This window comes from Corylus avellana, chromosome 4, assembly GCF_965113065.1.
Source record: "Corylus avellana chromosome 4, dhCorAvel1.hap1.2, whole genome shotgun sequence".
NCBI classification, from domain to species: Eukaryota; Viridiplantae; Streptophyta; class Magnoliopsida; order Fagales; family Betulaceae; genus Corylus; species Corylus avellana.
The window spans coordinates 7,386,546-7,399,737 of NC_142493.1; the positions used below are offsets into that span (position 1 = coordinate 7,386,546).

A 13,192-nucleotide genomic window follows, 5' to 3' on the forward strand; every position below is an offset into this window, starting at 1 on the left:
TTGCAAAAGATTAATGTTCATTTTACACCTAGAGACTAAGTTGACCTAATATTCAATGCTCCATTCTCTGATGGCCCTTTCCGCGTGTGACTTTGCAACTAAATCAGCTAATAGTGAATGAAACAAAATTTCCTTTGTTAATACTTTTTAAAAGGTGTTTTGTATTTTTTTTTTATTTAAAAATGTATTCTTATGTAACGTAGAAAAAAAAAAAACAAAGTAATTTTGAATATCTATGATATTCAAAATTACTTTGTTTTTTTTTTTTTTTTGAAAAGTAAAAACAAAAGAAAAAAGAAAAAGTGTTATGTACAGATAGATTGCTTCAACACAAAGTAGTATCTATATTCTATCTAGTCACTTTGATGTTACATCTTTTGTGGTAATTCATCTTTTGACAAACAAAGAAAGAGTGGGATTTTCTTTTTGTACTTTGAAGTTTGAAGTGAGCAAAACAAAGCCATAGACTTTTATACAAAATCCCAAGATTCTTCAATAAAACAATGCAGCTCGACCTTTTATGACATATTTTATGTGACAATATTCCTCTTTTTCTTTTTTTTTCTTTCAGTCCATAACTCAATAATCACTTCATTATATAATAAGCAATTATGGTCTAAAACGCCTAATTCAAATCATGAAAATAACTTTTATAAGGTCTTGGTACAAACCAAGACTTTAATGCCCTTCAATAAGAGATTGACACACAAGCTTAGAACAAGAAAATCAAATGTTAGCAAAACACCGGATCTAAGCCATTCTTTCAGCCTAAAAAAAAATCCTCACAATACAACAACCAAAAAAGGCACACCCAACCATCTCCCAACATACGCCGCCGCTGTCGTTCATGCCAAGCCCCGCTGCTGCCACCCAAGGCTAAGATCTCTGACTCTGAGAATGATAGAGACAATTCCAGTGAGAGAGATCCCGACCAAGATCTCTAAGAAGGACAAAGATGATTCCAGCTATAGAGATGCTGGCCAAGATCTTTGAGAATGATGATTCTAGTGTGAGAGGGACTTCGTCCTCCAAAGGATCGTAGAGCCCACCGTCGTACATCAACCGCTTGGACTGATCAAAGAGATCCCGACCGTCAAAATCCAGAGATCTCAACCTAGGCGGGGGATTTGCTAGATCCCAATCTGGGCGGCAACATCTAGCGTGCGTCTCTCTCACCACCTCCATCAGCCGAGAGGGCGGCAACGATGGCAGTGCATAGCGTAAACAACGGCGGCGTCTTGTCAGAGGTGGTTGTGTGTACCCATTTTGGTGGCTGTGTTGAGAGGGGTTTTTAACTTTTTTTAGACTAGGTTTGATATGGTGTTTTGTTAACATTTGATTTTCTTATTCCATGCCGATATGTCAATCTTATTGGAGGGCACAAAAGTCTTGGTTTATGCCAAAACCTTAAAGAAGTTATTCTCTCAAATCATAGACAATTGTATCACATTGATAATGAGGTGCCTCTTTCCTTCTCAAACCCTAGTCATCTAAACCCACAGCCTCCACCAACCAAAAAAAGGTCAGTTTCTCAAATCTCAGTCAAGCATTGGAGAATTTCAGAATGGTTGGTAATTCTGATGTAAATTTTGGGTCACTATAATGTATAGCAAGGCTTGAATATATGCAAATATTAGCGATTTCCACAAAATTTTAAGCTAACTACGAGATATAAATGATTTTATTCGAAAAAGATCTAGCTACCTGAAAAGTTATAATTAAAATTTTTTTCCCTTCCCCCTAAATTTTTATCCATGTGAAGAAAGTAGATGTTCACTCGTGTGCAGAAATGCCAAGAATAGTGCTGCAAGAATAAAGAAATGCCCAAAACATTGCTCTCTTTTTTTCCAAGAGGAGATATTAATACACATACAAAATTTAGACAGAAATTCCATTATGGTCCATACACTACTACACTCAAATTACAGAAATAATAAGTGTTTAAGAAGAGTTGAGAGCACTAAATTGTATGTACATTCTGTTACAGCAAGTTGAAAGTTATTACAGGTGAATTTAGATCAATTACTTGAGAAAAAAAAGGCGTGTCACTTGCCGCAACATAAGCGTCTTGTTACTCACCTTTCCACAGTTACAGCTGAGTTATCGCCATTCGAAGAGGAGACAATTTCTACAGCCTGGGTTACAGCATCTAAGTCATTCGCTTCACCGTCACTCTGTGATAAACACCCATGAGAAAAAGGGGAAGAGAAAAGATAGAAAAAATTGCCCAACACACACAGATATATAAAAATATACATTATATAACAAAGATGCAGGCGGGCAAGAAAAAGAATTGGGTTAGGTGGGGGGAAGGCTCAAAGAACAAACAGTATGTTCTTCACAAAGGGCGTAGCTCACCTGTTCAGTTGGCTTCACAGAAGGATCCTGGGGACCCGCAGTTGGAACCTTAGAAAGATCTCGTAGAATTCCCTGCAAATTCAATTCATTATCTTGAGATCACTGAAACAAGCACCAGGGTTTTAGTCTTGGGGAATTTCATCATCTTCAAAGAAATTTACAAGGTTTAGCATACGCGGTTATGAGTTTAAATATCCATGTCTTCAAGCATATTAAAAAAATTAAAGTCGGGTGTGGATGAAGAAAAAAGGAGAAAAACAAATATTTTTTTTTCTTCTTTTTGTTGGTCAGAGGAAGCAATTCAAGCACCATGGGATACAAAAAAAAAAAAAAATTATGATTCTACAACCTCATCAACTCGCATAATATTCATTACAAAAGCCAGAAGAAAAGATCAAATCAAGAATGAAGTGAAGAGAACAGATAGAGACAGTAAACAATATGATTTAACCTTATGCAGTATCATTATTCCTCTTCAGTTGGCAACGTCTTCTTTTTATTTATTTGTTTGTTTGTTTGTTTAATGCTTGGTCTAGATATTTATATGGACAAAGACCAAGTAAAACAATAATGATAAAACAAAGGAAAAAAAAACAATAATAACGTTTTAAGAAACAGCATTTTGCAGGGACTCACATACAAGGCATGGAATTATAAAAATTTCATCACCGTCAACAAAGAAGAGTCTAAACTAAACTTTTTTTTTTATAAGTAATAAACTGTTTTATTAAAAGGCGTAAAGGCGCCCCAAAGTACACTGGGAGTAAGAGTCTAAACTAAACTGATACATGATAATACTGTTTCTTCCTTCCTATTTCTTTCAAAGGTCAGTAACTGATTGCAAAAGGGTTACCTCAACTCTTCTATACAGGAAGCTACTCCAGCATAGATTTTTGACCTCAGTGACAATGATATGTTAACAAGTGTAGTATAGCATTCATATGACAGCTTCAAATGGACTGAATCAAGTTTTGCAGAAGATTATCAAACCTTCATCGTAATCAACACTAACGTTACACCATATGCATCCATTTCTAATTCCATCTTATGCGACTGTGAATCGTGAATCATTTCTCCCAACATCCTCACTTTAGTTAATAATTACCTAGACAGGTCCCTCAACTACCTAGAATGCTGTATCATGACACATTGTTCTCCCTCCAATACAGAACATATTCTACCATGGTCCCCTTAAGCTATCATTCCTTACTTAAAAATTGTAGATACTTAGCGCTTTTTTAATGATATTGAATTACTTAAAAAAAAATGTAGATCACTACACCACAAAGAAAGGTCACTGTTTCAAACCTTTCAGAAACCAATTTCGACATAATCCAGTTGCCACTCATAACAATCTGTAATCCATGTATTCTTGTCTTGCTTATCCTTAATCTTCAATTCAATATCATTTCTCCTGGTTTAAGTTCCCTCAAGCTTGCCACTTAAAATTATATTAGCAAGCAACATAAACCACAGAACTTCTTGAATATGTATCACTTTGACCAAATCTTCGGGCATGAATCTTGATAAGTCACAGAATTGCCCCAAAAGAAATATGAAGGGGAAAAAAGGGTAGGTCATCACAAGTTCAAACAGTAATTGGCTAATCAATATAAGCTCCAAAAATTATGAAGACTTTTTCATTCAGTCACTGAATCACCATCTACTCCAACTAAAATCACAAAAAATCAGGATAATACATCCATAAAAAGTGAAGGTGAAGATTATGCAACCAATACAATTACTCAAAATGCACTCAATATACATGATATTCCAAAAGATGCATATATTTAATTAATTAGAGCAAAGAAAATCAATCAGTATATTTTTTGCTGATTGTACCAACCTTGTTGGCCCACTTGAGCCCACATGCATTACACAAAGTTCTTGGACCAGTTGGCCCTCGACGCATCATTGGAGTTGACCTTGAACTGATTCCACAGTGTGTACATCTGCACAGACCATCGCGCAAAGATGTAGAGAGAGAGAATACATATTTTCTTTACAATTATATAATGATACTAAATTCCAACTTGCAACTATCATCTTCTTCTGAGATGCATCAGAAACGCAGGGAGCATTTATATCACCTTAAATGGAAAGGCCAATAGGCAGGAGATAGGATATATCATTATATGGTCCATAGAATAGAAAAGAAGTTACTTATACATTCAAAAACAAAGATTAACACTCACGAGGTTTCCTGCAAGCCATCATCTTGTCCAGAACCCTGTGTTGCATGATGAACTGAAGAATCTGAGCCCACTTCATCAGATATAGCCTTGGCTGATGTAAACTGACCCTTTTTACGTTGCATCCTGACATAGCCACAGATGAAACATGAGCCCATTCAGGCAGCAAAAATATTGGTGGGGAGAGAAGGAAGAAAAAAAAGAAAAAGGATGATTCAACTATTCTACGTTGGACGGAAAAGATAGTTTCTACGCTTGATAAATATTACTACTGAAACAATAGACATTAGCACTTTTATCTTTATTTTAGCATCCCAAAGGCCCATCACTTTTTTCAGTGTCCATTAATCAACCAAGACAAGAGAAAAGGGCATAAAAGATTCTCAAGCTCCAATTTTCTCACATATAATCATGAATCACTTGGACACACTGATAGGGAAGCATGCAACAACTTAACACTGCTGCATCCCCCCCACCACCACAAAAACAAAAAAAAAAACAAAAACAAAAACAGAAACAAACTCTACCGGGCAAAAAAATAGATGTTCAGCCATAAATTATTATTGAGATCATAGTCATTATTATTTATTAAAACCAACCTCTTTGAGTCTCTGGGAAATAACCACTCAAGGTTTTTCAAAAATTGGTTAAAGCTTCTAGATATAAAGCTCCACACTCCATTCCGGGATTAGAGGCAGGGAAAAAGGAAGGTGAATGTCTTTATTTACAATGCCAAAAAGCATAGAGACCTAATATTTAACAGTTGGATGTTCTAAGAACTAATGAGACAAGACTAAATTTAAAGCCAGCTAGACCATGGCCAAATTGCACTTCCTAGCACCCTGCAATACAAGAGCCCAGCTTCAAATTTAGTCTTGTCTCATTAGTGTTGTATTGCAGAGTGCTAGGAAGCCCAGCTTCAAATTCTGCCAACACTAGGTTGTTCTCTGCAATACACTAGCAATCTTACGTGCAGAGAATATCAATCAATGCAAATGCCTTCTCTGTGTCTATGACAAGTACTGAAACCTTGACCCCTCCTCTCCCTCTCAGGCCCATTGCCAGCACAATTGTGCCATGTTGGCATTGAAAATTGATTACCCTTACTAATTTAAAGGATGCTTATTCAAGGAATAAGCAAATAATCAGTGCAGAGAAACAATAGAATCCCTGGTATCCCCTCAACCCAAAGAGGATTATACTAAACAAGCTTGGCAATGAGGAAATAGCAGTAACAGAGTGTAGGTAAAGTTAAAGATGGAAAAGCTTTTTTTTCTTAATAGTTAACAAGTTCACTTAAAATTAAAATACTAGCAGAAATGTTTTAAAAAATTTTATTTGATTTTTCTTTGATCACTTATACACTCATACTTCTTTTTTGACATTTGCTGAAACAGTGTTGTTGAGACACAGCCAAGTGCATAGTTCTGTGTAACCATGACTTACTATTATGCACTATGTTTCCTTTACAAAAGACAATATAAATCAGAAAGCCCCAAAAGGTGAGTGTGTTATCTTTTCACATACATGCTCCAGAACTCATTGCAGTAGTTGTCATTTACTTGATACTTGGAAAAGTAAACACCTAAATGGTCTCAAATTATAGAACAAGTCAACAAAATGGGACGCCAACATTTTTCTTTTTCTGTTATTTTTATTACTTTTTTTCCGGATAGAATTATAATAAGAGCCACTTAATACAACAAGACTAACCAACTTTTATTCTTCAACTTGTTTTGCATTAACAAAATGTACCTCAGACAGAAATGCAATATAATACCTGAGTGCAACTTCTTTCCGCACACTGTAACGGATTTTCTTATCAAAACATCGCTCTTTTCTCTTCTCCCTGAATCTACTTAGAGAAGCAGCTCTCTGTGGTTGAATTGACCTTCCAGGAAAGTCATTCACGCCCTGAAAAGAAAACCATTGGGGCAGGGAAAGTAAAAAGAAATCAATACCCTCTGGAACAGTATATAGTTTTGAGAAAGCTTACATGTTTTAAGCATTTACATACCCTTTGATTAAGAGGGGCCGTCCCCACAGCAGGAATGCCAGAAGGGATTTCATATCCACCCAAAAGTAATAACACTGCCTGCACCTGTTAAATCAACCTAAAAGAACTTAAACTCCTCATATGATTCTTCAATATTTACAAGCTTGAGACCCTAAAATACTCGCTCATTTCAACTGTCAAACCACTCAATAATGTATAAATCTATAATAAGAACCACATTATTCATTTTTCCTTTTTAATGGATAGAGTAATCAGTTTTTAAAATATTTTTCCTTAACAAAACACAAAATTCATCACAAGAACCACTACAGCTTACATTGCATGTTTAAAAAAGTACTCCATTATTGCTTAGCAAAACGAAAGAAAAAAATCTGTGACTTGAATGTAACTCTTTCTACAATTCTACACATCCAAAACTCTAATAAAATTAGGGGAAAAAGCACATACTTCACAAAATACATACTCAGCAGATAGAACTTAAACATTTCCGGTTGAAACAGCACTAAAGAACAAAATATGCCATTATCGATCAATAAGGAATTGGACTATAAGTATTTTAGTGTGAAACCGCATGAACATAAAAATGAAGCATATTCACAAATCCAAGCGATAGAAAAATGAAAAAACAAAGTTGGTTTAGGTGAATAGCATAAAAAATATGATATTACATACTTATCAGGAAGAAAAAAAAAAAAAAAAAAAAAAAAAAAACCTAGATGCCTTAAAGCATGACCAAAACTCTTGAGGCTAAGCGATTCACAAAACTAACTGCAAGCAAGCTGAAAACACTGACTTCCCAAGTGATTAAGCATGATAAACTGCATAGTTCAACAAAGTAACGGAAACCCAAATGGCTAAAAAGCAACGTGAATTTACAAAAGCGTAGCATAATTCACAAAACTAATCGCAAGCAAGCTGAAAACACTTACTACCCAAGTGATTAAGCATGATAAACTGCATAGTTCAACAAAGCAACTGAAACCCAAATGGCTAAAAAGCACCACAGCACAAAAACACTTAAGAATTCACCAAATTAACCACAACCCATGTCAAAACCACACATCCTTCAACCGCATAACCATCAAACAAACAAAACAACGCACAATTCACCAAATTCAGCAACACCCAGAAGCAAAAACCCGAACCTTATCCGGCGAAACAGCGTCGAAAACGTAGACCTCGCCCTGGAATGAGAGCGTGAGCTGGTCAGAACCACCGTTCCCGGCCACCGGAGGATACTCAGACCCGGGAACGAACATAGAAATAGGAGCACTCTCCTGAACGGCACCGTTTAAGGTCACCGATACGGTGCCGTCCTCAAAGCGCATCTGGGGGTTGTCTATGGACTCCTCTGCGCCCGCAACGTCGTCGTCTTCGTCCTCAATATGACCCTCTATGTTGTTGTTCATCGCTCCCGAATTGTACATCGGAGGTTGGCGATTCGATTCCGGCATTGCTCCAGCGTTACATTACAGAAGGAATTCAAAAGCGCAAAAGTTTTCGAATTCAAACAAAACCTTAAATTTAATTATATAAAAGTTGAAATAGCTTAAAAAGTCAAAGATTCAATTGTCAAAATCGGATTGAATAAACGAAAATACTAATAATTAAAATACCAAATTGTTTTGCGAAAAGAAAAATTGATGGGTTTGTGAGTGGTGTGAGAGGAAGAACGTGGAGGAAGAAGAGGAAGATGCTGGAGAGAGAAGGATTAGGAGCAGGAGGAGGAAGAGGAGGAGGAAAAGGAGTGGGAAATGGCCACGGATTATGTGTTTATTTACGGGGAATGCCACTGTAAGGAGTAAACGATTGTATAGGGGGGCCCCCGGGTACTGGAAGAGTAATGCCAAAACCCAAAACCACTATTTTATCTCAAAAAATATTATAAAGTATTCGATAATGTTTCAACTAATCATTAAATTTTCTTTTTTTTTTTTTTTAAGAAGGGATAGGCATCTCAAATTTTTTTTCTTAAAAGTTAGTTTCTAAATGACGTACCACTATCTCATGAGATTTATTATTTTGAAAAGTATGTCATCAACTCATGAGATTGTGACACATCATTTGTGAACAACTTTAAAAAAACGAAGTCTTGGGAAGCATTTCTTTTTATTTTTTATTTTTTTTTTTTTAATACAGATTGATTTAACTCGTATTAAATATTGTAAAATAATTATGATTATAAAAATTAAAAATTACATTTTTATAATTATCTTAAAATGTTGAGATAACCGTGTCAGACTTTTTTTAAAAAAAATAAGGATTGATTCGTTTTTAATGGGTAGTTTAATTAGTAGAAAATCATGTCTCATGAAATAGAGATTGCTAATTCGAATTCTCCACCCTTTTTTCCTCTCCTTTTGCCGACATGTTAAAAAATATATATATTACCCTTTATAGAATTCTTATTAAGAAAAAAGGTATATAGAATTACCCTTTATTTAAATGATGTTTCTAATCTTGATTTTGGCTTAATTTGATTGTACGCGTTTTCAAATGGTAGTTTAATTGGCTGGGAATCACATTTTATGAAGCTCAGATTACTAGTTCGAATATATTTCCCCTCTCCTTATGCGACATGTAAAAAAAAAAACAATAAAAAAAAAATTAATTAATTGCACCGTTTGCACGTCTCTCTTCATTCTCAATTTTAGGAAATGAAAGTATACATAATTTCAGATAAAGATTAGCACAAAATGCAACCAAAACCGCGTCAATATTATTTTAAGAAAACAAAAATATTAACAAATAATTCAAAATATATATGGATTAAATTTATTTACTCTTAAAGTTTCAGGAGTTTTTTAATCGAATCACAATATTTAAAAATGGATAATGTACCCTCTAATATTTCAAAAAATTTCAATTCAGACATTTCATTACTAATTTCGTCAAATTGGACGAAAATATAAAATTACATAATTACCCTCTATGTTTTTTTTTTAAAAAAAAATTCTGTCAAATTAGATAAAAATTAGTAACGGAGAATTTGAATTGAAAATTTTTGAAATATTAAGAATATATTGCCAAATTTTTAACTTTTGGAATTGAAAAAAAAAAAGATAAAAGTGAATTTAATACTATATAAAAGTACTTGCCATTAATCGGGTGACAACATTATTATTTTAAAAAAGAAAACACTTTTATCCAAAAAGATATTTTGCCTGGAAACGATCGTACTAAAATATAAGACGCTGAAATAGTAAGCGGAAGATATTTTGGAAAGAGGCTGAAACCATGAACGTGGAAGAGGAAGTTGAGCGACTGAAAGAAGAAATCAAGCGGCTTGGCAAGGTCCAAGACGATGGTTCCTATAAGGTGCACACTAAAAAACACTATTTTCAACATATTTTCACCTCATTTTTCTCTCGATTATCACCGTTATATTTGTATGGATTCCTTCGTACCCGACCCAGATCGAGAAACATGCATAGAATTAGGCTGAAACGAATTGCATTGTATTTGAATGTCCGATGGTTGATGTGATTTTGATCTGGATCTAGATTATTTGGGCCATGAACCGGGTGATCTGTAATTTGTAGCTGATATTTGGTAACTTATAGATCGGAGATCTAACCGCGTCTGAGTTTCTTTTGCGTGTTTGTGTTTCCAGCATTGCTCATTAGATTTTGTGTGTTTGCCTGCTTTTTCCTCCTCCAGCATTGTTTTGATTTATTGCGGTGCTCTTTTATGTGGGGTTTCTATATGTTATTTAAGAAGCGGAACTGAAAACTTCATTATAAGTGATGTGGGTAACATCATGCTTTCTTTGGAACAAGAATTTCTCATCTCATTGCGAGAAAGTTTGTCGTTTTTCCAGTGTAAAGATGGGCACTTTTCTTTTTTCTTCTGTTCCTCTTCTTTCTCTGAGAAACTTTTTTTCCTTATTTTTAGAGGGTGTTTTTTTACTTTTTATTGAAAAAAGTGTTGTCGAAAGCAGTTTTAAGTATTTTGTGATTGGAGTTTTTTTGTTAATGATTTTACGTTTTAGATAAAAAGCATCCCAAAAGCATTGTCAAACAAGGTTAAATTTTGGAATAGAGAATGATTTATTGAAGTGTCCTGCTCAGTCTACAAACCTCCTGTAACCTGTTTCCTTTCAGATTCTGGCAATTGGATTATGAATTCTTTTTACTTAAAAAGAAAAGAATTTGCAAATTAGTTGGTGAAGATTGTATCAGCAATCTACTTAACTGCCCACCAAGATTTTTGGAGAGTGCAAAAACCACTGTCTCCTTACCCTTCTACTGGGCATGTCTTTCCAATTTAATTAAGCCATTAGCCATATCAGCATACAAAACTAGTTCACCCGTCTGGTGGCTTTCGTTTACCATCATTTGCATGATCAAGAGTTTCCCTAGGCAGTGTAGATCGTATTTGTTGGTCTTCGTCCAAGAAGGGCAAGTTTGAGGTTAAGTCGCTCTACAAGGCCTTGTCCAATCCTAATCAAGAGGAGTTTCCTTGGAAGAGCATCTGGCGTACTAAGGCGCCTCAGCGAGTGACATTTTTCGGGTGGACTGCGGCCTTAGGCAAAATTTTGACTCATGATACTATGCGTAAGAGGAACATAGTGGTAGTGGAGTGGTGTTGTATGTGCAAGAAGACCGGAGAGTCAGTCGATCATCTTCTTCTCCACTGTGAGCTCGCAAGTGTTATTTGGCACACGATTTTTAAGCGGTTTGGGTTGCTTTGGGTCATGCCTTGCAGGGTGAGGGACTTGTTCGATAGCTAGTGGTCGAGAGGACGATCTCGAAGCGCGGTTGTGTGGAAGATGATCCCTCTGTGTCTTATGTGGTGTATTTGGAATGAAAGAAATGCTAGATGTTTTGAAAATTTCACTAGGATCATAGAGGAATTGACTCATTTTTTTTTTTTTACTCTTTACTCTTGGATGGCCGCTTAGCTAGCTCCTTTAGTGATTAGTTTATCTAATTTTCTTTTTCATTTCTCTTCCTCTTAGGCGCTCTCTATTTATACTTCCCGTGTATGTGGGTTGCGCCCCTTTGCACTTTTTATATCATCATTACTTATCAAAAAAAAGTTGAATACTGCGTAAACCCAATTTTAGCAAAATTGCATTATACTTAGAACAATTGGACTGAAACCATTGAAGAGGAGTACTCCACTTTGATGTCCCGCGAGGAAAGTGCGCTGCAATTGACACTCAAGGAATATAAGATCTCCATAGGTAAAAAGAGGACACCTATTACAAAGAGAAAGGAGAAGACATAGAAGGGAATAGAATATACAAGAGTCAAGAAAGTGCTAGCTAAAATTAGGAGTGGCGGGCTCCACACACAATGGAGGGGAGTGGTCGGGGGTGATGTAGAGGCCAGTGAAAGTGATGGGGTCAGAGACAGCAGATGGACAATAAATCTGGCTTCCAAAACACAAACAGAGATACAAAGACAGAGAGAGGGAGAGAGAGATCTACAAGGTGGCACTACTAGGAAGATGAATGTCTCTCACTCGAGTAATACTATAAGTCCTTCTGTGGAGAGAAAGGAATAATAAGTGCTTTGAGAATTTGGAGGGGACTTGGGAAGACATACTAGCCTCTTGCTTTCATACTCTGTATCTTTGAACCGTTGCGCATGTCTTTCCAGCATCGATTAGCTATGATGATTTTCTTCTTCGTTTTTCTCCTTCTAGTTAGGTGATCCTGTTGTATACTCTCAGTGTACCTTGAGGCGCCTTTACGCTTTTTAATAAAACATTTTATTACTTATCAAAAAAAAAAAAAAAAAAAAAAACTATAAGTCCTTATTGTGACACTCTTGTGTTCTTCCAAGGATAATCTGGCATTTAAAATCACCATTGGACTTGTGATTAATTGCTATTGAATTTTGATCAAATGATGATTTTAAAAATCACCTCATTTTTTAACACTCTTGTGACACATGATGGACTTCTACTCCTTGCACTCAGAGTGGAAAAGCTCCTACACATTGATAGGAGAGAGCTTCTCTCTCTAAAAAGCTAGAGAGAGAAGTGACTTTCATGCAATTTTTTAATTTAAACTAGTTTACACTATATACTTAATACATCATTTGGATCTTCTAATCGAAAATTTTGGTTGGTGTGGAAGGTCACATTTGGCACGCTATTTCATGACGATAGGTGTGCAAATATATTCGAAGCACTGGTTGGGACACTGAGAGCAGGAAAGAAGCGGAAAGTTTTGACATATGATGGTGAGCTACTGCTGCAAGGAGTCCACGACAACGTGGAAATCACACTCAAACCCACTCCAGTTGCTGTGCCAGTGGCAACCGATGCAGTTGCCAAGAGTTAAATAAAAAAATTGTGCTTGATGATGTTGTTTTGAATTAAATCTTCTTGTACTGGCTTGTGATGTTGTGCATTTGATATAAATATGTTTGCCCTTTTATTTGAACTCGATTGAAAAATGAAAATTGAAGTTCAAGTTTGTCATCGTCATCATCTATGTCAAAAGTTGAAGCCAACTGAAATAATGTGATAGTGATAATCAACCATTGGTTTTCTTTTCTATTTTTACAAATGCTAATTAAATGATTGATTTTTAATGTCACATCATCAAGCTATACCACAGTCATATGCCAATTTATTAAATAGCATTACTCTTTCTTAAATAGGTACTAGA

General features: G+C 35.6%; 2 protein-coding genes across 2 annotated transcripts; one reads left to right on the forward strand and one right to left on the reverse strand.

Annotated features, from left to right (window-relative positions):
* Positions 1-1,818: 1,818 nt before the first annotated feature.
* On the reverse strand, positions 1,819-8,310 carry LOC132179312 (GATA transcription factor 24). The gene is made up of 7 exons (XM_059592015.2): positions 7,713-8,310; positions 6,568-6,651; positions 6,331-6,464; positions 4,554-4,676; positions 4,205-4,310; positions 2,359-2,430; positions 1,819-2,174 (listed from the first exon to the last, which is right to left on the reverse strand). Exons 1-7 carry the CDS (start codon positions 8,019-8,021, stop codon positions 2,076-2,078), a joined length of 927 nt encoding a protein of 308 aa, XP_059447998.2. The 5' UTR covers positions 8,022-8,310; the 3' UTR covers positions 1,819-2,075.
* A 1,421-nt stretch (positions 8,311-9,731) lies between these two features.
* LOC132176974 (costars family protein) lies at positions 9,732-13,008 on the forward strand. The gene is made up of 2 exons (XM_059589150.2): positions 9,732-9,885; positions 12,656-13,008. The coding sequence occupies exons 1-2, from the start codon at positions 9,805-9,807 to the stop codon at positions 12,860-12,862; spliced, it is 288 nt and encodes a 95-aa protein (XP_059445133.1). The 5' UTR covers positions 9,732-9,804; the 3' UTR covers positions 12,863-13,008.
* Positions 13,009-13,192: the final 184 nt, after the last annotated feature.

Bases quoted from the DNA above. Each gene is read 5' to 3' on its own strand.
- LOC132176974 (XM_059589150.2), top strand. From the start codon at position 9,805: ATGAACGTGGAAGAGGAAGTTGAGCGACTGAAAGAAGAAATCAAGCGG. The intron at 9,886-12,655 runs GTGCACACTAAA...TTGGTGTGGAAG, and splicing joins AAGACGATGGTTCCTATAAG to GTCACATTTGGCACGCTATT.
- LOC132179312 (XM_059592015.2), bottom strand. From the start codon at position 8,021: ATGCCGGAATCGAATCGCCAACCTCCGATGTACAATTCGGGAGCGATG. The intron at 4,677-6,330 runs GTATTATATTGC...TGGCTATGTCAG, and splicing joins CGGAAAGAAGTTGCACTCAG to GATGCAACGTAAAAAGGGTC. The intron at 2,175-2,358 runs GTGAGCTACGCC...TGTTTATCACAG, and splicing joins CTGTGAAGCCAACTGAACAG to AGTGACGGTGAAGCGAATGA.